Source organism: Homarus americanus, unplaced genomic scaffold (genome assembly GCF_018991925.1).
Source record: "Homarus americanus isolate GMGI-L3 unplaced genomic scaffold, GMGI_Hamer_2.0 scaffold41027, whole genome shotgun sequence".
Taxonomy (NCBI): Eukaryota; Metazoa; Arthropoda; class Malacostraca; order Decapoda; family Nephropidae; genus Homarus; species Homarus americanus.
The window spans coordinates 586,798-611,302 of record NW_024745073.1 but is presented as its reverse complement, the minus strand read 5'-3'; the positions used below and the strand labels follow the sequence as shown (position 1 = coordinate 611,302).

The 24,505-nt window shown below is 34.8% G+C and overlaps 1 protein-coding gene across 2 annotated transcripts; it reads right to left on the bottom strand.

The window, feature by feature from the left end:
- Window positions 1-940: 940 nt before the first annotated feature.
- On the bottom strand, window positions 941-24,353 carry LOC121878298 (BTB/POZ domain-containing protein KCTD3-like). 2 transcript variants are annotated; one of them, XM_042384395.1, is made up of 16 exons: window positions 24,297-24,353; window positions 24,006-24,171; window positions 23,051-23,248; window positions 22,545-22,660; window positions 22,117-22,374; window positions 21,386-21,568; window positions 20,910-21,003; window positions 20,025-20,039; window positions 18,436-18,632; window positions 17,816-18,019; window positions 17,349-17,465; window positions 16,836-16,975; window positions 15,467-15,653; window positions 13,893-13,989; window positions 13,293-13,474; window positions 941-12,101 (listed from the first exon to the last, which is right to left on the bottom strand). In XM_042384395.1, exons 2-16 carry the CDS (start codon window positions 24,065-24,067, stop codon window positions 11,728-11,730), a joined length of 2,424 nt encoding a protein of 807 aa, XP_042240329.1. In that variant the 5' UTR covers window positions 24,068-24,171; window positions 24,297-24,353; the 3' UTR covers window positions 941-11,727. The 2 variants fall into 2 exon arrangements, with proteins under 2 accessions (XP_042240329.1, XP_042240330.1); XM_042384396.1 differs by lacking the exon at window positions 20,025-20,039.
- Between the last annotated feature and the right edge of the window lie 152 nt (window positions 24,354-24,505).

Genomic DNA, 24,505 nt, shown 5'->3' with positions numbered 1-24,505 from the left:
ATGAGTAAACAGTTAGGGTCAGTTTAAGTACATAATAAATCGAAACATGTTGCAGGTCACAATTAATGTATTTGAAAGTCAGTGTAGAGGAAGTGACAGAACCAATCTTGAGCAAAATGTAGCATGCAGTTCTTGGACCATTGTGAGATGGTGAATCAAGAAACTAAGGTAGTACTATAGGTTTTATAAGGTTGTTCAGATATTTAGACGATCCTTCCCTCGTAACGTTTACAAGAGTGATGTGCTCCCATCTGAAGTTCTGGTCCCAGAGATGTGCTAGAGACTGTCAGTTGCTTGAGAAGGTTCAAATGAGCGCCACCAGACTGGTGCCCACACTATGGAACCTCAGTTACCCAGAGAGATTAGTACCTGCAGTTGCCTAGCTTTACTATAGCCAGGCAAGGGGTGAATTAATTGAAGTTTCTAAACATCTCAGAAGACAGTACTCGGTCGAGTGTTCATACCTGAAGCTGGCAGATGCCTGGCCCACTAGTGGTCACAGCCCAAGGTTGAAGAAGTCACAAGTTCAGAAAATTGTTTCAGCAATCTTTTCGTTGTGAAAATTGTAAACTCTTCGAGCAATCTGCCAGAGACCATTGTGGTGGCAGTGAGTGTGAGCTCATTCAACACCAGACTAGACAAACACTGGCACAGGTAAAGATACATTTAGGAGCCAGTGCATGCCCATTACTTTCCAACAGTGCATAACAGAGACATGACTGATCACCCAAGCAGCTAAAAAGCCTATCAGTGGGAAAGAAGATAAAATTACCAAAGTAAAGAGGATATAAATTAATTTAGGTTTGATTAAATTACACTATGTTTGGTTAAGTACTGTTCCTTCATAAGGAAAGGTCACTGGGAAACTTTCTGTCGCTTAGTGCTCAGTCGTTTCCTGGTAGGCATTGAGGTTGTTCCAAATTAAAATGAAAGTCATGAGTAACAAATGAAAACGTATATTTTTACACACACATAACAATTAAAATACATTACCATAATGATGACCCTGGAAAGAATAAAATAAATAAAGAACAGGAACAAAGAATAAATTTCCTGTAAATGTGAGTATCCAACCTTTCAGAAACAATCACATGGTATTATGAATAATGGTAAATAATGTCCCTAAACAGCCCAGTGTGAGACATCAAAACTATTGTGTTGTGAAGTGAGTGAGTAAACGTGATATCCTGCAGGTTATCCACTTAACTAGCATTAGCCGGGGGAGTATTAATACATGAGAAAAATAACTCAGAAATAAAATGGTTAGAAGAAATGGAAATTAAGGTATATTAAATGATACATTATGACTAGGGAGTTACAATGCCATATTACAAAACTGTATGAAAAAATCTACTAGGGAGTTTTACTGTAACTTATCATAAACTATTGTATATTATTCTATAAGGGTAATGTAGCATTGGTATTAACTGTCAAGTTTCTTATGAAAACTCTTAATAATGTGTACTGGGTATTTGTTAAATCTTCAGCACTGTATTGCCAAACATTTCTATTTCTTGCTGATAATGACTCAAGACTATAGGTACTGTAATCAAAAGTGCCAAATATACAAAATGCAAAGACTCATTTGATGTCTACGGTTGACGGTCTATGTTGCTGCTTTCTGGTTACTGTACTGTAGTACTAGTCATAAAAAAAATTAGTTTACAATGAAACATGCAGGCAAAGAGAGAAAATGAAACATTAACAATTAGAAAAGTTATTTTCCAAAACCATTAAGTGACACACTGTAACTTGCTAAAATATATTATGATAGTAGGTAATAGTAACAAGGGAAACATCAGAGACGGTACTGTACATTAATAAGTAATACTGAGGATAACAATACAATACAGTACTACAATAATGAATGATGTAAACACCCACAACTTAGTTCTAATTAATTGATGACATAGTTAAATTGATAATAATTATGAATAAAAAAGCATATGCCTGTACTCCTAATGCTTCTGATAATGCCTGTAAGAAACAAGGAAGTCTCAAGTCAGCCAGGTCTTAGAAAAAAGACCTCAGGTGACTGCAGAAAAAAATACAAAAAAATGTCTTAACATGTCCTGACTATGTATCATAATTGTAATTACAATACAATGCCAACATGAGTAACTCACTGGAAAATGTTTGCTCCATGACCTCTTCAGTGATACTATACTACTGCACCACTGGTCATGGAGTAAAGACAAAAGCTTGGGACTTTTGTGTTTTCATTTGACTGTACTATGAGATGTGAAGATATTATTACCATGGCACTATTGGGGAACTTCATCAATTTAAGTACAGTACTACATTACAATGACTACTGTATATAGAAGCCAAATGTTTGGAATAGGGAGATGGATACAACTGCTATGTTTATAAAATAGAATGGGCTGTAAATGCTGAAGATAAGAAAGGTAGTAGAGGATGAAAGGAGCCAGAAGTGAACCCTGGGATAGATTCCTGAAATACTGTATGTCTGAGATCTGAAACTACCGTACTGTAGATATGATTAATGAGGGCATACCTGGAAGACAATGGAGGAGCATTCAAGATAATACTGACTGGCAGGAAATTATTATATTTTAAAGTTATACTACACACTAACACACACATAGTGATGTGACAACAGTAATACATGTACGTAGTACTGTATTTACAAATGAGCTAGTGCACTCAAAAAGGTATCTGGCGTTGCCCAGCGGATTCTTCTTGCAGCCAATAAAGTTTAGACATTACAGAAATAAGTATTAATGTTGTATATTTTATAATTGTCATCAAATAAAATTCTTTTAGGACTGTATGTGTTTTAGGAACACAATGAACTGTTTTTCTATTGTATTCCACTACAGTATAATAATAACTCATACTAAAAAGCAGGTTTGTGAAAACTTAGTGTTTGCTGTTAGACATCTAATGTATGAGTCAACTACTGTGTTTTCTGGTAAAGTAGGTGTCTGGCATAAAAGTTAGGTGAGCAAATTTATGAAAATGTAATTCAAGGTAAATATGAATACCGTACTGTACTGGCTTTGCAGTTATACAAACATATGAAGTGTTAAATGTAGATTCCATGTAGGCTATACTGTAGTTTTAAAGTAAAACAACAGACACACAAATACAAGTATCTGTAAAGTTCTATTACCTTGAGTCATGTTGCACACAGTAAGTAACATGGTTGATGGAGATGAAAATGAAGACCCATCCTAGAGAATATCTTTCGTTTAAATTATACAGTATGGTAGTACTGCACATGAATACTTATTGCTAGCAAAGTGGATAACCTGTTCTTTCAATATGATAAATAGTGTCAATGATATACTGTATGTGATATATATCTGCAATGTACTGTACACTACAGTATATTGATTTGGTTTCATTAATTTCCAATGAACACTACATAATGGCTCAGACACACTGACTGGTTATTTGAACCAGGAAAATTGTTCATAACCAATGATGTACAGTACACTCACTCAAAAAACTATCTCTACTTGGGGTGGGGGCGATGAATTTCAGAAAGAACACTGCGACTCCTTCATCCAACGTGTTATAGTACTTTTTCAGCACAATTTTGTATAAATAGTTTTTTGAGTGATTGTACATGGCTTAGTAATAGATAAAATAAATTCTGGTCAAAATATATATAGATACTGTATACAATAATATGTAAAAATATACCTACAGTGCAGACAAGACATGATTGCCTATCTATTTTTACCTATTATAAAATATTTTGAAGGTTTTATACTGTAAATATGGATACAAAACCAAAAATTTTTTAAAATACTGTACTATGAATGTACTGTATCTCCATTTTGATGATGAGTGGTGATAAATTCTGCTTGTTTATGAATTTCCAGAATCCTTTTTATAATTTTTTTTAAAGTTAAATTAAAGGATCAGTGTCCTCTGTGTATCTAGACAGTCAAGGATAAATTAATTTAGATATATGATGCAGCAAGAGACCACGGTCCTGGTGCATTAGGCCAGTTTTATGTGATATCCTTCTTGTTACAGTATGGGACTTTCATAACATGGTAGATCAATTATATTCTGTTGTTACTTTGTTGTTTTGTCTAGTCATGCACATCTTAAGATCCTTTTACAGTTCACAGTGAAGCTAACCTCAGGTCCTGTGAACAACTTGCACAACCTTCTCTAAATAGCTGATGAATTAAAAGCAGCCATTGATATATTTAAACAACCAAACAAATATATGCATGGGACATTGAGAAGATAAAAAGTATTGGAACTATAAGTCTGTTCTAGTTCTTACTTACATTCATTGATTATAGGAATAGCTTACAACTAATCTGGAGTTTTAAAATGACTGCACAAAAGCTATTCCTAAGAAATATGGTTAAGCGTGCCAGACACTAGATTCCGTGGTAACAACAGCCAACACAAACTGTAATTACTGGCTTGCATTACATACTAATATACAAGAGTTTTCTCTTTGGTGACAGAGACTTAAGGAAGGAATGTGGCATTTGAAGCTGATTATTTATAAAACTATCCTTGGTAGCCTCTGTCACCATTTCTGATTTTATGACAAAATTGGTCATACAGTACATACCATTTTTATATCATTAAGTCCAAGGAATAATCAAACATCTGAGCTCCAAAATCTACATTAAGTAAAATTACTACATATGTTCTACACATGTGCAAATTTTTTTAAAATTTGTGCTAATGTTCAATTATGGATGCTGAGGCATTGGTTTACTTTGGTGATCATCTGAGTATAGAACAGGCTTATACAATTCAATAAATTTCTTTGCACACAAAACTAACTACGTAATGTGTTGTTGATGTCATACACCTGGAATTTTAATCACCGTCTTCCGTTGACATGGGTCATCCTGTTTACAACCAGAGTTTTACAAAATTTGAGTCAATAAAGACACCACACTTCAGTGCTTGACAAGGAGGTGTGGCATAAAATGAACTACTTTCAATATTATAAGTTGATTTTACTGCCATACTTCCCTGTTGAGTGCTGTAGTGCGGTCCTTCATGACTCCAATTTTTTTAAACTCTGGTTGTAAACACGATGACCCCGTCAATGGAAAAGGGTGATTAAAACTCCAGGCAATAGCCTTAAAACTCTATCAGTAATAAAGATTATTATGCTGCTAAGTCACCAATTCCACCAATCACAACCAAGGTTACTCTCAAGAAGCAATAATAAAGAAATAACAAAGCCAAAGCATTGTCTCACTAACAAGAGGAGCTGTTACATGACATTACCGGTATACCTAAGCTCAAAGACAATTATTTAATTTTCAACATAATCTACGACAGCTTTGGCAATAGAGTATATACATGCCATAATGATCATTAGACATTAATAGAAGAAGCAAAAAATACTCCTTACTGCAAATACCCCCAACATCAGATTCTGATAAAAATGGGTTAATTATGCTAACTTAAGGCAACTGAAAAGCATAAACTAAAGTGATCATTACACACAAGTGCCAGAAAATGATGTCGTGCATAGTGCAGATTTAAGTTATCCGGGATGTGGATCACCGAGACTTCAAGTTGTCCGAGTCCTGGATAATTGAGGTATTGGCGTACAGTATCCAAGTATGAATGTGATTTACTGGCTCTAGTCCAAAACATGATTGTGATTAAGGTACAATGGTCAGAAGCATTTAGTAACCCAAGTACTGTACCTGTGCAAACTTACAATTATGTGCATACTGTATAGCTTTATTTCATCTGTACCACAAAAAAGCAACAGTGAAATGTTAAGTGTCTTTTAAGATTTGTTATTACAATTACCAGTATATGATTTATATTATGCAAGAGGAACATACTGAGATACATCTATTGTAAATGTTAACAATGCATGACAGTAAGTGTGCCTTGAGAGATAATGGTATGTTAATAGTTCTTGTTTCTTTTTTTTAGTATGAACACCATGTAATAGGCAGGAGCCAGCCACATTTCATAAACATACATGTTTATAAAACTCCATAAAGATCTGATGAAAAGCAATTACAAACACAACCTCCTACTCTCCTAACACTATTCTGTCATTATCCTTATATATATTCAGTCATGGGAAAATAATCACAGGACAAGCAAACATACTGCCAATATACCAAAGCTTCCTCTGTGAGTACAGGTTAATTAATAGTACAATACAATAGTATAAGTCAAAAATGATTATTAGCGTACAAGTGACTGGTAACTGCTCAGTAAAACATGGAGAGATATTGGCTCACAGAGACAAAGAGGAATAAAGAATGTATACAATCATATGAATATCTAAACAAAATAATAAATTAAGTTGTGAGTATTATCATTTATAAATAGGCTTATAAGTGAGCATTATAATAACCCTACAGCCATAACTAATGCTACTAGTGCAACTGGAAGTACAGTTTGAAGAAAGTATACTACAAAATGGGCAGGAACAACATGATGGAACATCTACAGGATAACCCAATATCCTGCCTGTCATAATGGAACATCTACCTTCTCTCTATCCTGGTGGAACATCTCTAGAGTAACACAACCTTCTGCCTATCATAATGAAACATTTACAGGATAACTCACCAGGCTCCTTATCATGATGGAACATATTTACATTACTATACTGGATAACACATCATCCTGCACATCAAAAATTGTTCATAGTCAAACTGAACAACTTGTGTCCTATAAGCACCATCTGCTTAAGGAAAAGACCAGCTTGTTTAGACTGATTGATGTGTAATGCATTTACAGTAAATGTTACGTGCATTATATTCTCAATTACAGTATGTCTTATATCAAACTATATACAAATTATATAGTCTTCATAGAAAGCTTATCCAAACTACAAAAAGGTATTTATACTAAATATATTAGTATTTGGCACTTACTGTACATATGTATTATCAAATTAACAAATTATGAGATATAATATTAAATAATATACATAAACTGATCAAACAAAACAATATTACTCTTGACTTACAACTCTCAAAGTGATCTCATCCTGAGAGTAAAACTTTACACACACTAGGTATGATTTCTCAAACACTATGTAGCCAGACTGAATCAATGGCATCCTTTAATGATGAGCTCAAGTCAATTATACTACTGTATACTAATGTTGCATAATAACTACACTCGTTTTGGACACCCTGAAATACTTGCACACAATGCCAAGATATGTTTCTTCAACCAAATGTTCTCTAATTTTAAGTTTGATGTTATGCACTCTAGATAATGTATTTTTCTTATTGTTCATGAGGAAAAATAATACTGTACAGGCAGTCCTCATTGCACACACTGGAATATTGCTTTTTCTTTATGAATTTTAGCATTACCCACCACTTCTGCTAAATAGGTCCCTCTTGTATAGTGAGGACTGCCGGTATAGATCTGACACGATTGCAGCTACATGCACACTTCACAGTACAGTATGCCACAATTACTACTTTTTTCTTTAATTTTTATATTATGTATAGCTTTAGAAACAGCATGAAAAACATCCTAGCAAGTACAGTGCTAGAAAAAATTGTGACTAATAAATTATTATCTACATCCTATGGTGTACAGTACTGTACTCGCTTGTAGTAAAGTTAACCAAAATATGACTAAAGCTATGAAGAACTTCCATGACACAATTTTTGTCCAGCTAAACAGACTCTAAAAATGTTAGGGCAACATAAAACACTAAATCCTTCATGTATTAATTGAACTTTATCTTACTTAGACCCTTAACAGCAGACATAGAAACTACTTTTTCTTACTTATTTAATTCTGAACAAAAGGGGCAATGCCTGCTATGTCCAGATCATTTTATATGATTATATGACACAACTCAGTACTTCCCGAGAGTGGACCAATGAATTCAAATGTATGAGTATTTTAGAACTCTGTGATCATACATTTCAATCTTGATCTGTCTGATGCTTGTCCAGTGTAGAGGACTAGACAAGAAAACTCCCTATATAAAGACCTATATACAGTATATCAAGTTGTTTCTTACATCGTATACTGTTTACAGCTCTACTGTACAATATATGGATATAAAAGTAATCCCGTTGTCTCGAATAAAGAAAGTAAGAATTATTTGTCTGGTGTCTAGTTATCAATCATTGCATTTTGGTTAACAGATATTAGAATTAATCTCTAAACATACAGTGTATTTCCCCCTTTGGTAATAACTATCTTTCTCAAGGTGGAGGTGTTTCATGGTATGGCTGTTCTGTGTTAATTTGCTCTGATTGAAGAACTTATTAAAGACGAATATGACGAAACCTCCTTGAAATTGTTTGAGTTTGAAAATGGCTCTCACCTGTGGAGAGGATCAGGGGAAAGAGAAGCCTGAAGAAAGGGAGGAAATAAGAAGGGCAAATGTTTAAAAAATGGTGTAAAAAGTAATAGGAAGTGGCTGATGCAGTAAGCAAGAGCACTCCACATTCACCTATTCATATCCACAACTTATACAAACAGTACAAAGTGAAACCTTATTCTCAATACTGATTTTAATACTCCGATAAGAATTTGAACCTTGAGATGTATTACAAGTCCATAAAGTATCAAGAGTATAAGAACCATTGTTGTACTAATTGTGATATAGTATGACTGTTGTTGTTTTAAAATTTGCTTGGATTACCTCTGGGAGTTGTGACCTTGCGTTGCCAGCCGTTTCCACCCTGTGGGTTAGTGTTAGGACGGATATCCAGCCATGTCTAATGGCAACGGGGTCACCAGATAAGTGCCCATCCCCAGGTCTCTGCTGTATTTTCTGGGCTGGCACCTTGGGTTCGTGGTGATGAATGTGGGGGGGGGCACCATTCTGGTTTGACTCAAGCATGGGAAAAGCTGCAAAACAGTGATGACAATGAACAAATGGCATAAAAGACTTTTAGCATTAGTGAGTACAAATTTATATCACAGACTTTTGTTCCACTGTTTACATTATTACTTCATTAAAAAAAATGTTGATTAATGTATTTTATTATGTAGTGTATCTACCAATATTTCAGATTGATTGCTCAGTAAAACTTCAGTTATAAGATAAAAATTTACTTTTTCTTCATCTATCTTCAAGAGAGAAAGAGAAATCGATGCTCATCATAATACTGTACCCAAAACTTTATGAACCTGAATACACTATCTTAAAAGATTATTACTAATTTATAAACAGCTCAACACTGATAACAACACGACTACAGTACTGTACTCTACACTCTTGAAATAAATACATAATTATTTAGAAAATGGACTCACACTTCTGAACAATGTTAGAAAATAAAATTAAGTTATCAATATTACTTGTGATACAGCACTATTCATTACTTTTCAAAATGGTTACATAGCTAACCCTTATAGCACCAAAAAATATCTAGATTAATCAAACACAACAAAGAGCATTAGCTACGTAATTCAGTACATTTTGTATTACAACACACTGAACACATTATGTCGAGATGAACAGTTTCTCAGGAGATTGGTAAACGAAATCTGACGTTTAGATAAAAGGAATATGTTTCAAATACTATGCATATACAGTACTGATACTGTACTGTACAAAAGTACATTGCTTCAATGGACTAATTTCTGTACAGGTACTATATATTGCAATAGATCTGCAGCATTGAAAATTTGGGTAAAATAAATATTATGGCTCTCTCCCCCACTATAACATACAGTAAAACCTAGCATACTTAATCTATTTGGGGTAGAAACTTGTTCCACAATGTGTAATGTTTGCATTATTGCAAATTTAATATTTATTTATCTAAAGACACGCTTCAAGAGTATCAAGTGATAAAAAAAACATTTAATACTGAAATGTGGACTTTGCAGTAATTATTGTGCAGTGAAACCAGATAGATCAAGTATTATAATATACCAAAGCACATACAGTACTCTTCTTTGGGCAGTCACATGGTTGCCAAGCAAGACTGACCAGGTGATCACCAAAGATTTAAGTGTCCACCAGCAGTTACCTTGCATAGTGTTGAAAACAGCTAGCTAGTCAAAAATGTGCTTAGATTTTGAGACTGAGTGTACTCATTTATATCCCACCCAAGCTGTATTCTTAATATTATAAGCAATATAACATTTTAAAATGTTCAGTTAATCCCCATAAGTAATTTAGCTTATTCAGTGAAACTGTAATAATGAAATATTGTTGCCACAATGAGTGGGGAAGGTGTGTAAAGTAGAGAACAGTGATGTAATGGAGGGAGGGAGGCTGCCACCCCCTCAACACAGTTATTTAAAGTATATGTGGAGATTTACAGTATACAGTATAGTAAAGCCTTACTTTTCATAACATTAAAAATACTGTATAGTACATAATACAGTTGGGTAAACTGACTGCCTCCTATACAGCTGGTCAGATCCTAAATACAGTACTGTATGGCACAGTATAATGCCTATGTTCATATTTCCTTCAATACATCTGTGTTAAACAAAAATTAATTTAAACAACTGTTTTGTTTAATGCAAACTTATTAACAAATGTAACAATAAGTAATCAAATACTGTACTGTATACTAATACTGAACAAAAATGTTAATGAAATGTAAATCTCATTTTTCAGTTCAGTGCACACTAAACAGAAGAGATAGTATGATATTTAACTAAATATATACAGCAATAAGTAGTCTGACCATTTGCATTTGTTAAACATGTGTGTGTGTGTGTGTGTGTGTGTGTGTGTACAACCTCACCACTAAACTTAGGAAATGTTTACAAGATAATATCCCTTCCAGCATACACTATTTGTATTCAACTGAGGTGGCCATTGTTTTTGCTTAATACAAACACACTACTAAACATTATATGGTTTAAAGAATTTAGGTACAACTCTTTGCCTTATTTGGTATTCTAACCATTTTGTTCATCCTAGACATACGTGTGTCCAGTTGAACCAATGAGTTTATGTAAATTTGCTCTGTTCTTATTATGTATTATATTCCAGAAATACAATTTATCAGAATATAATTACTGGGGAATCTGCAGTCTTAGGATGTTCTGGACGTGCAGGTGTCTGGTAATTCAACGAACTATCTGTAATAGCTTGCCAAATTTATCATAGTATGGTAAATATATCACAGTTTACTGTTTGTTGTGCAGCACAATGAAAACATGATACTGTTAAGAAAATAACAAATGAAGTACAGTATGCTATAATGGTATCCTGAAGATATTACAGTGGCAGTTCCAACATAATGAATACAGGATACTTCAACTTCAGGAAGATGAGAATGCATTGAATTAAATACTTTAGAACATAGAGAAATACTGACATATGGCATACAATGGATAAGTTACAAATTTTTATCTTAATATACAATACACAGTACTAAACATATGGCATGAAAACCAAATGATGTTATACTGATGATGCAGCATGTTAAACACATTATAATTTATCCATAACAAGGTTTACTACACTGGAGTATGCTTAACATACTGCCATGAGCTGAACCTAAAAATTGGTTAATTATTTTAAATGTTCATGATTCTGTGTAGCTCATGATAACTGAGATTCACAACAGTACTGAGGGAACATTGTATTTATTATACCATGTTATTTATGTGACAAACTCATTTAATATTTGCATCTTTTTTAGTTTTGTAGGTGCTGTACAGTCACTGGTCTGATTCCTAAAATACCATGGCAATAATTTTATGTCCCAACACCTGCCTTTTTACAAGTCTTTATTGAACCATTTTCTGGGCTACTCTGACAACCATATCAGATGTAAACCATCAACAAGCAGTCCCTTCCTCCTCATCATCATTGGACGTATTTGGAGGAGTGCTTCTTGCTGCCGCTGAAGCTTGGTTGTGGGATAGAAAAGCCACATTTGCTGGTTTCAAAAGAGGGCCAGGATGAACCTGTGGCCCTCCACCTGCAGAGGGGCTTGCTAAGTAACTAGTGCTGGGCTGGTGTAAATGAGATATTGATCCATGATGGAGGTGGCTGGCATTTGGGAATGGGCGCTGATGAGGTGGTGGTACATTAGCAGGTGTGAGTGGGGAGGGGGAGAGACAGGGGGTCGTGCAGTATGAATTGCTAAGATCACACACGTCTAAGAGGCGTAGGAGCTCTGTTGGCTCTGGACCTCCATTAACAATTACTCCTGAAACAATAAAAACAATTATTGTGATATTTGTCCATATTTTATTGAAATTTGTACGTTAATAATATAATGATAACTAGAGCTAAATACTCAAGGCATTCTTTTAAGAATCCCCCTCCACAATATTTCCTAGATTCCACCATTTTGAAGGGACATCCAATGAGAACCCAGAGATTTAAGAAAATAATATACCGTATATATATATATATATATATATATATATATATATATATATATATATATATATATATATATATATATATATATATATATATATATATATATATATATATATATATATATATATATATAGTTAGTTTTGAGCTCAAGTTGCCCAGGAGAGGACACCATTAGTAAGTTTATGTTTTTTTAATTATTTTAATAGTTTTAAACACAAAAGTAATTGGTGGATGTTTATCCTGGTACAGCAATTAATTATTTTAGTGATGAAATAAGAGCAATGTAGAATAATGCAAAAAAAAAAAAAGAAGAAATGCCTTCTTACTTTAGTAGTTTCTTTTTAAAGCCTAATAAACATGCTTGAAGATATTTAGTTTTATAGTTACAGAATACAGTGCTGTATATTTATATTCAAAGAAATAATACTTCATTTACAAGTCTTGGAAGTCATTACCCTTTTCGTCACAACAAATGTACACCACTGATATTGAGGAAACAAAAGCAATTATGATGGAAGACGACCCAAATATGGAGAGAAGCGTGAGAGCTGGTCATGCACTAAAACCAAGAGAACTGAGCAAGAGAGAAGCTGTCCAAACTTCTCTTCACACCTTTAAATATCAAACTTCATCCACTTCCTCCCTGAAAACTATCAACAAGTAGACAAACTTCAGTCACCAACCAACCAACCTACTCCCACGTCCATAGACCTTGAAGCGCTCTCTCCACTCTTTTTGGTGAATATTAATTTACCTTTTCGTTAATTTAATGTATTTATGGTAAGTATTCATTTTATGATATTCTTTACCAAATTGTTGAGTTCTGTCACCTGGATATTCACTCCATGTTCACTCATCACCCACTTGTACTCTGTCTGTTACTTATAGCCTTATTTATATCTCAATATTTCTTTTTTTTATCACTCACCAACATCCTCACTCAACTTATATTCATTCATCATTATCATCAAACATAACCACATGGATATCTTCATCAGTCGTTTGTACTCACCTGAATCACCTTTGTTACTTAGCTCAAGGGCAGTAGTGAGATCCCACATTTGAATAGCCCCATTGGAATGACCCGTAAATATGTATCTTCTTGGTCTTGACCCCATGCGACTGCTTCCCTCACACTCGTGTACGCAGAAACCACTGATTGTAGTGGAATCCACGGATTTTATGACGCAAACTCTGAGAAAAACAATCAACTGTGAGCCTGGGAAGGAACATTCAAGCTTCTTTAGTGATGACAATTTTGAATAATATGAAAAACTTTTAAAAGTCTTTGTACCCTCTTGTTTTCAGTCTTCCCCTGTGATGGAGCAGGGTGGCCAGTCAATGGCATACAGACTCTCTCTCTTTAACAATTGGAATAGATGCTAATGAAAAAAAAAATGTTTGCTAAAAAGAAAAAAGGTTTAAAGCAAATGGCTTTAAACAATCTACACTGTATAACACTGGTAAAAAAAGTAACTCCCTCTCCCACAAGTATTTGGTCTACTTTCTGATGCAATTAACCTATAACACCTTAGTTTGACATCTTTGTAGTGTCACCCATGATCAGATCTGTCCCCAAAACTTTGTAAACCATATTTTGGGGGGCACATACCTCTTGCCATTGCTAGCCAGACGAACAAAAAGCTGGTCTGTTTCCGGAACGACTTTCTGGATAAACACTTGTTCATCGTCTTGCTCTCCATAGGGCCCTGAAATAATACAGCTGTGATTAGGTTCATACCAGTGACCATCGTGATAGTGTTGTGATTTGCTTGAGCTTCATTGAGTTTGCAAGTGAAATCTTCCCTTTTAAAATGTCAATTAGACTATGCTTGTAAGTTTTAATCCCCTTTATATACAGTACATTTTTTCACGAATATAGACTAATTTTCCATTTAATCATGTTGCCTTTTACTTTTCAAACTAAAGTTTTTCTTGCCCTAATGACTTGGTGACTTCATATAGAGACATAATATTTCAAAAGCATTAAACTTCACTCTCAAAAGCATTTTGAATAATTACTGTAGACCTTCAATTCATATGGTCACAAAAAACATAAATTTCCTCCGAGAAATATACACATATTACACTCAAACTATTCTATTTTTCTAAAAGATGCATATGTGAAACATTTTTCATGACAATGATGAAAAATAGAGATATAGTCTCTCCTCTACTTACGACAACCCGGACATACGACGGCCATGGTCGTATAAAATATTTTTCAAATTACATATTTTCAAGTCCCAACGTTAGAGATCGCACTGTGTACTGACAAAATTTTTGTTTGTAATTCCCTTTAAAATGGCTGGCAAGCGTAAAAGTGAGAGTTTTTGTGGTGCTGAGAAGAAAAAGAGACACCCATTTTAGAACTTCTATGTACTATTATTTTTGCCTTTTCAACTTACGACCAATTCGACTTACGAACTGGTCGTCGGGACGGAACCCTGTCGTAAGTCGAGGAGAGACAGTACTGACAAATAAGTTTTACCAAGGAAAAAAAAAACAGCAAGTCATTAAAAGTGTAAACCTGTACAGTAATTTTGTCTCATTTTCTACATAATTATGTTACTTTTCAGTATGGTATTTACCTTACATAAAAATTTTAGCATAATATACCCCAGGTACTACGCACACTTTACATACTACAATCTAACCTTAATTGGCAGGGCAAAGAAGCAGATATAAGGTAGCAACATGTTTTCCTGCTACCCCCTCCAACCACGCAAGCCTTCCACCCACACCACCACCGTGATGCTTTTGACCTTATGTTAACCAATAAAGGTGTCAAACAAATTTAGCAGTAAAGCAAATTATCACTAAACGAAGGATACCTGTACAGGGACCTGAAGGGGCCACTTGTGATGGCTTAACTCCAAACACTCGCAGAAGGAAGAAGAGCCATCATTTGAATAACACATACAGTATCTATTATCTGAGATACTGTACCTATTGAAACCTGAACAACAATTAAGGCTGATACTGTACTAGAGAATGATGCAAAACACAATGATCTCAAGGGGATATTAAAATGTACAGGACTAAGTTTTAAGTACAAAATATATTACAGTATACAAACCCATGCACAAAGGATTAGACAGACAGTTAAAAGTTATACAATATTTAGTAATGAAGAAAAGTTAATAGACATAAGCATAATGTTATACACATATAATGTAAGCTTACCACAGTCATTAGCAATTGCATAGTAAATGTTGGGATCAACCTCGTCAATAGTGAGAATTTTGTAGGAGGAGAGTGGTGTTGAACCAGGCTGGGTGGAGATCATTCCCCTGAAGCGTGTGACGGACCAGGTGCGTACGTGATTATATTCACTACACACACTGATTAATAATTTCTCCGAGAGGGTTACCTTAGGGTGAAAAAGAGAAAGAACATTAATACTAAAAGAAATTAATACTAAAGTAACATGTCCTACACAACTGTTCACATTTATACATACAAGCACTATTGTGAGAGAGGAAAGCAATTAACATTTGCACATACCCTGCCAAATGATACAGTACTTGAAATTACTGAAATGAACAATTATTTCTTGGGGAAGAGGGAATCTATTTTTCAGCTGTTTAGATTTCTTGAAATTCAAAAGAAATACATTATAAGCATACATGATAAAGAAAAGTACAATATCTTCCATGATGGGTCTAATGAATTTTGAAATGAACAACACGGCTCATGTTGTCACGGTAGGGTTGTTAAAATACTGTCTGTGGTGTCATATTGTCCAACACAAAAATGAGTAATACCCTTTTTTTACAGTGTATACTTCCAGAGGAGGTGCAGATAATTGGTGCAAAGATTCAAGACAATCCATTAAGATATCTCTTAGATAAACTTATTCATGGACTAATACAGGTATAGGGAGCTTTTGATTTATCACCTTTTAGGTGATAAACAAAATTTATTCCACTGATGTATCTATGAATAAGTTGTAACCTTATAAAAAGATAATGAGTACAGTATTTGGTTACAAATCTTGCAGCTAAGCTAACATGCAGTACTCTTTTATAAACATTGTAGGATTGTTAAAAGGTCTTTGTACGAGGTAAGAGGATGTTAAGTATATGAAATGTTTCAGGAAGATATTACTTGCAGTAACTTGCTCTGATAGTTAAAAAAGTGAAAGATTGGTCATGAAATCCCATCCCATGGCTAAGCCTGGAACTTGGTGGTTTGTGTAGTGCAACACTAAGCCATTGTTCTAGACACACAAGACCTGTCATCAGGACTAATCTTATGATCAGTGTCTTCTACTGCTGCAACAATCATACTTAGTGAGTGAACTACATAAGCCACCCACTGAAGGGTGATTGGTTATAAATGAAAAAAATTGACTGCGTTGGATTGACTCATTAAAATTAAGAGCTACATGAGGACAAGCAACATTAAAAAAATCATAAGAAAACAATACATATAAAATTTACAAGGTAATAAAATTAAATTTCAACTCTGGAATAACATCTCTTCAAGTTTTCTTCCTAGTAACTGAGTATTTATGGATTTCTCAAAAGATTCCATACATTAAATATCTAACCTTAGTCACAGGATATCTGTGGACTGTGAAAGTCTGGAAGAGCTGAGGTCCATGTCCCACTGTCTCAGGGTGTTGAACAATAACTCTTACTGTTCCAGAACTGGTGCCATATGCGATCTCAATCCAATTTCCACATACATCTATGATGAAAGTCTTAGTTAGATGGTTCTAAGCTATCGCATGCATAAAGTTGAGGAGCAAGTCAATAGAATGGCATAACAGACACAGTAAAAAGGATTTAGAGTGATGTTGCCAGGAATAGCAAATACAATAAATATTCAGAAAAGTTGAAAATACTTAATAAATCAAGAAGTAACATTAATTATAATACATAAAAATAAGACTGTTGCTAGGTATTGTATACTGAGATGCTTTACAGAAACTCTTAAAAATTTTACTGATATTTATACAAGGGAAACACAGCCAAGCTTCCACAGTCTGGGACTGACATAATAATACAATGTCTGGATACTACAGGACTTTAAATAAATATACAGCAGCATATAACCTCACTTGTTTTTGGTGTAAGGTAGACTGAGATAGCAGTGATGATATCATTTGATGGATCATGATACAGCTCTGTCACTAACAAGTCATTGTCCTTCATCCGCAGGGGGAACTTCTGCATGTCTGGAGGGAAAGGAATCTCTTATTACTGTCAGAGACAAATGTAAAGCCGACCTACTGCACATCAGTCATAGAGCCTTCATGCAGAGAACACAACTAAATAAACTGGATAAATAGGAAGTTTTTAAAATCATGAGGTGTACACACTGTACAGTACAGAACTCGAGTTATGAACGCCTGAAAGTACAGTACAGTATAGTATATGTATAAAACATAAATATAACATTTCATCTGTTGCACATTTCCAAAATGCAGGACCAGTAACTCTAAAACTGTGAGAGAGGGAGTACAGATACAGAAAAACAGAGCAAAGATCACTGACATGAGATATTCATACAAGAGAACAAACTCACCAATATAATAAATAGATCCATTGGTGCACCCTAGCAGGAGGAAAGAACCAGCTGTATCAAAGGATGCAATGGGTAGTACTTCCTGAATCTGCCAGTGTTGTGTCATGGCATGCCAGACTCCAATTTTCCCGACAGAAGAGAGTGCCACCAACTGTGATCCAATAAAGAAGAGGTACTCAACTGGCACCCCAAGATTAAAGGTTCCTGTATATGAAGAGTAAAATGGCAATCATTAGTACAATCAACTGCAACCCAATAAAGAGGAGGTATATCACTAACACCCAGGTACTGAAGGTCCTTGAGTAAAGAGGAAAATACTATTCATCAATGCTGTCGAATGTGAACCAATGATAAAGTGGTATTCCAAGGCTAAAGGTCTGCCCTCCAGTTAAGTATTAATACAGTATAGTACAGTATATCGTGTTAATTACTGATACAAGACAATTCACAGCATAATTGTAATCTTTATATATACTTTGTTATTAGAGTAGAGAAAACATGCAAGAACAGTGGAAAAAATAATCACACACACACAAATAAAATTATGTCAAATCAGGCAAAAACTTTTTAAATTCTTATGATGATACAAATGACGGAGAGAGAAATAAAGCTCGACTAACCAATATCATTTCTAGTGCCTTCCTCTGAGATACCCCATAGTCGAATATGAGATGCATAGGATATGGCAAGCATCTTCTGTCCAGCTTCTCCTCCCTGACTTGGTGGAGAGAGCTTAGCATTCAGGGCTGCCCGTTCGATGAGCTGGTCAATATAAGGTGAAGTGAAGGCCAGCTGCCAACCAGTGCTGTCTTTATTCCTGGAGATCAAGTCATAGTTGAGTGCTAATACAGTAGTTAGAGGTTTAGTATAGAATCTACATACTGTTTATATTGTTAAGTTACTGAGCGAATTAGATCACTGTATTATATCAAGGACAGTGAGAAAAAACCTAGTGATGATAATGTGTAATTCAAAAGTTTGATTGATAATGTTTTGTATAACACTGCACAGTACATAAAATGAACATGAAATACAGTACAGTACAGTATAGAGAAAAACTCGAGCAGAGATGTATAACTTTTCTCTACCTGGCCACACACTGTGAAGTGAGTGTTGCTTTATGTGGCATTTGAAAAGAAAATTATTCCTTTTACCTGGTATTCTATGTTTGCTTTATTAACAGTGGAAAATGGCATAATAAATTTGAATAATGAAAGTACAAGTTATTTAAATTCATAATCAATGATAATATAACACTGTACCTTCACAATAAGTATTGACTTATTTAAAGATCTCTGCAGTGCCTGTCACTCTGCCCAGTACAGTATGTACTGCAGGTATAGACAGTAACAGTTAAAATAAAAAGTGTATGTAAAGTAGTTTGATATACTGTACACCCTGTACTGTACACTATGTATCCACAAACATAGGGCACATAATCATGTTTGCTATGTTATATAAATACATGTTATTATATTTTCAATGACTAATATACATCAAGAGAGATAAGAAAGAATGAAAATGTGTGAAGATAGATACTCTTCAATATACAGTACTGCACAGTAACCACTCGATAACACTGTGCACACTTTACTAATCCAGGAATATGGATGACCTCTCAGAGTCAGAACTCTTTTGAGAATGTAGTAAACAATAATTTTTCTTAAAATTCACATTCCATTTTCTTGCCAAATTAGTCAGGTTACTTAGTGAAAGTTCATATGGACCCCATCTACGAAAATCATAAAAAGGCTAAATCAACCTAAAGAAAAACACATGCAGTATGGTAAGACATCCAACCATTCTGACTATACTACTCACTGCTTCACTCACTACTCTTTCAGAAGATGTAAATAGGCTGGCTCTTAATATCTTCAGGTTTCTTTATGTTAATGTTTAGTCAACTTTATTTTCAAGTTTAAAGCAATATGGATGCAAGAAAGCATAAAAAAATTATCAATAAAAATGTTTGTAAGCACAAACTAAAAGAGGGTGCAAATGGTTTTATTTTGACTTCTGGGAGAGGCTTCCTGAATACTACCACAATACAGACATCCAAAAATTAGAACTTCCACAAAAAAAACCTTCTCCTTAATCAGTCCTGAGTATCGAAACAATATTATGTACAGTACAGTATAAATAAAAATAAAAATATGATTCTTGTCCATTGAACAATACACTGATAAAGGTATTAGTTCCATCTACTCACCACCGGTTGACAGCACTTTACAGATAGCATGTAATAAAAATGTTTGTGATATAAATCTGGTCATAGAAACAATTAAACAAAACAATACAAAATAAATTATCTAGCACTGCCTTTTCTTAAACATTTCATTATTTTCTTAATCCACACTCACACAGCAACACCACCATACACTCACTCACACAGCAACACCACCACACACTCACACAGCAACACCACCACACACTCACACAGCAACACCACCACACACTCACTCACACAGCAACACCACCACACACTCACTCACACAGCAACACCACCACACACTCACACAGCATCACCACCACAAACTCATAGAGAAACACCACTACACACTCACACAGCAACACCACCACAAACTCACACAGCAACACCTCCACACACTCACACAGCAACACCACCACACACTCACACAGCAACACCACCACACACTCACACAGCAACACCACCACACACTCACACAGCAACACCACTTTACAACAGAAATAGATCATTGTTAGGTAGGTGTCCTTGCAAATGAACTTCGCAATTTGTTATTTCTAGATGACAATATACAATCTTAAGGGATGGTATCATTTTTTTTTAACATAAGTTGATGATAACCATAAACAAATTTAGAAGCTATCATAAGTCTTGGTATCCAGAGAAGCTGGCAGTGCTACTCCAAATAATGCTTCAATGTCAATTCACTTTGTTTAGAACTGTTTTTACTGATTTAGTATAAAGGCAGATGGTTGTAATAATATTTTTCACATGTTATAAAAATGTGGTAATTATGCTATCACGGCTAATACTGTAAAAAACAACATGACAATGTGAATGGTATTACACAAAAAAACATTGATTATCACCAATAGAGAGAGCTCTTACCTGTAACAGGTTACAAAGTGAGCATATGCAACTAAAATCCAATTGTGATGAGCTTTAACCATCCGAACCCGTAGTGGATCCACCCAGCTTGACCCTAAAATAGAAAGATCATACATGGTTGTATACGTATGTCAGAGAATATAGTTAATTTTATAAGAGTGAGTCTGTCTGTCTCTCTGTCTGTCTATTTAACCTTTTGGCAGTGTGTTTGGGGCCCATATCTTTTACAATTCACCAGGACAGGTAATTGAGAGTATATAAGCTGCTAATATTCCAGCATACAGTGTGATCTAGTTATGAACAATAGCTACCCATTACATTATGATGAACACTTGACAACAAAATGGAAGTACAGTACATAAGTTATTTAGGACATGTGAAGTGATTACATTGTCTGCTAAAGGTTTTTACTAAACTATCATATACTGTATACCCCAGCATCAGTTATAGCTTTACAAAAAATTGTGATAACATACCAGGGGGTCCAGCGTTGTTCAGAACGTTTATCTCATTTTTGAAGAATTTATTAAGGTCGGCAGAGGAATTACGTGAGTGTCTGAGGTCCATGGAGGGAGTTCTGGAGTGTGATCTTGCTGCATGGCTACGGAGATCACTTGAGCTTCGTGACATGTGGCCGGGATATACAGCATTGTGTAGACCTGGAGGAAGGTACAGTACAATGTATTAATAATGTTAAACAATGAGAAGCTAATTGACTACTGTACTACCATAGCTGTGCAGACCAGTTGAATTTTGTAATATTTCTCACATTATATACAGATTATGTAATAAAGAAAAAATCTAGTGCCTATCTGTAAAATGTATTAAAAAGAAACAAGTAAATTTCATTGTGTGTTTGTATGTACATATGAGCATATCAAAGACCGATGAAAACTGATCTATAACCTACTAACCCTACACATGGTACAGTACTAACATTAATAATTCATCAGGTATGCAGTACAGTGTATATACCATATACAGCATAGCCATCACTGACTAGCATGTCACTCTTTTTTTTCTTAACCCAATATTTTCCATCACTCAGCTTTATAGTTCCATGAAACACCTAATTTAATAAAAAAAAAATTTTTTGGCTCAGTTTTAAATACAGTATAAAGACTTCGCTTTCCCATTTCCAGACATCATATACAGTACTATTTTCATTTCTTAAAACAACAAAGGTAAATACAGATTGAGATCATACCCTGTCCAACTAGCTGAGATGGGTTGTGACGCATATCAAGTGAAGAATTACGCGAGTGGCCTGGCCTAGGGACTGCTACAGACCCCCCTCCACCAGGTCCTGGGACGCCTGCACTTGCTCCTGCTGCCTCAGGCAATCGTAGGACTCCCCCAGACACACCGCTGTTGCTGTTATTGTTACTGGCATTGTTGGGTAGTCTGTTCTGTCCCTCACGAGACTCTGAAGCCGTGGACGTTGGTGGATCTTGAACTGGAATGCCTATAACAAAACACATCACAAGTTGAGCAGACAATAAATTTCAAGTTATCACAATAAAATTGGCAGGAATCAACAAAGATGGTCAGTGAAATGCAGAAAATGTCAAATAAATTGTCATCAACTTTGATCATCTTTTATCCTGAATTAAAAAAAATAGGGAAAGAACTTACTAGGTGGTGAGAGGTATCCACAGAAGAGGACATCACCACATGATGAATGGTGTAAGTCCTGGCACAACATTAACCTCTTCACCAAGGGGGCTATGCCATAGAACTCAGCTTCATGTCTATATGTTAAAGAAAATACTCATGTGATAACATATAAAAATAATATTAAAGAAATATCATTAACCACAAGCCTGTGTTTCTCCAGGATTAATCTTGTAGTGTGATCCCAACTATGCAAGAGAATACAGTACAGTAATTGAAAATTGGGCAGCATGGACGCTTTCCCATTCTTCTGCACCCTTTAAAATACTGTAATATAAAAAACAGTGGTAGCTAGACAGATACACCTCATTATGGTTCATTAACAAGGAAAAAGACAATATTATTAATAAAAGAAGACAATAGTAAACCATTTAAATATGTATAATCTGATTCACAAAAGTTTTAATTCAGTCATTACTATATATACAATTAGAGTATATCAAGCATTTCATACTGTATAACTGTACCTTAGAGCACTGATGTCAACAATTGACATGTTAAGGTCCCGTGTGCGGAGATAATTGAGGATGGTGCTGAAGAGGGAAGGGTCGCGATCAATGAATATGGCTCCTGATTCATCTCTAAGAGTTGAGATTCTCCCGGATAATAAAGATGTGAAGAAGGTGTCAGGAACCCATGTGAGAGTGTGTCGTGATGTGCTGAATCTGGAAGAAAATAAAAATTCCTAACTGTAAAACATGTATAGATTCTCCTTATATTAATAAGAATTTTTCTGGATAAACAAATAATAAAAATTATAAATAATGTCAAGCAACTATTGGATTATTATGTCTCACGTCAGTTATCCTTAGTTCTCAGTGCTATGGGAGGCTGGAGAGTTTAGGCAAGATTAGGTTTTATTGAAATCCACAATTTCACTGTTTTTGAAAGTCCTCCCCACTAATACCTATTTCATAAACTCGAGAGGTAAATATAATATGTTCACCATTTAAGTTACCAAGAAACAAGCCTTAAAAGTATAACCCTACATAGTTTCATTATGAAATTGCAGTTGTAACAATTTATCCAGGTGAGGATGAACTGCACAATGTTTAGATTCAAAACCAAACATTGTGATTGACCAGTGTCAAAATCTTAAAAAAAATGACTACAGAGGACTTTACAATCGTTACTACAGTGTATTTTATCATGATATAAGTAAGTGCCCCTTTGTTTTAAATGTCTCACATATGCCCAAAATTCCGTTTAACATTAAATTTCTTAAAAATATACTCATAAGTTTTTATAATGTTCAATCAAAATGTTACAATGTGCATAAATGGGAGAAAAAACGATTTCTTGGTCATTGTCTGGACTCGCATATGAACAGACTGTACAAAGGCTCTTTATGATCACCAAACGCAGTCTACAATTTTTGGCGACACATTACCAATTTCTTTCTATATTATATCTTTTACAAACCTCTGCCCTCCAACGTTGAGATGAATTATGTCCCCAGACCCAGGGAAACACGTGGACGCCATTTGTGAACCTCCTTTCTCTACTTGAAATTTATTCCAGAACGTCAGACTGACTCTCCGCCATGTTGTTTATGTCCATCAGCTGGTAACTTGTCCGTTTCTCTTTACTGATGACAAACAAACTCTTGTAATTCTGAGCCTCTTTTATAATCACATAATTAGTCCAGTAACAACAATAATATTATTTATGCGCCATATTATATACATACATCACTAAACCTCTTAAGTATACCTGTATATCTCATCGTAATACCTGGTACATTACTCTGGGACACTGGCTCTAATGGATCAACATGAGGAGGTGTTTGTGTTGTTTCTTTCTCTTTATCCCTTTCCTTTTGTCTCTATGCTTAGAGATTTTCACGAAGAGTCAATATACTACATTTTATTGAGCTTTTATCACACGTTAGAAAATTAAACGAAGGAAACCGCAATCACAAT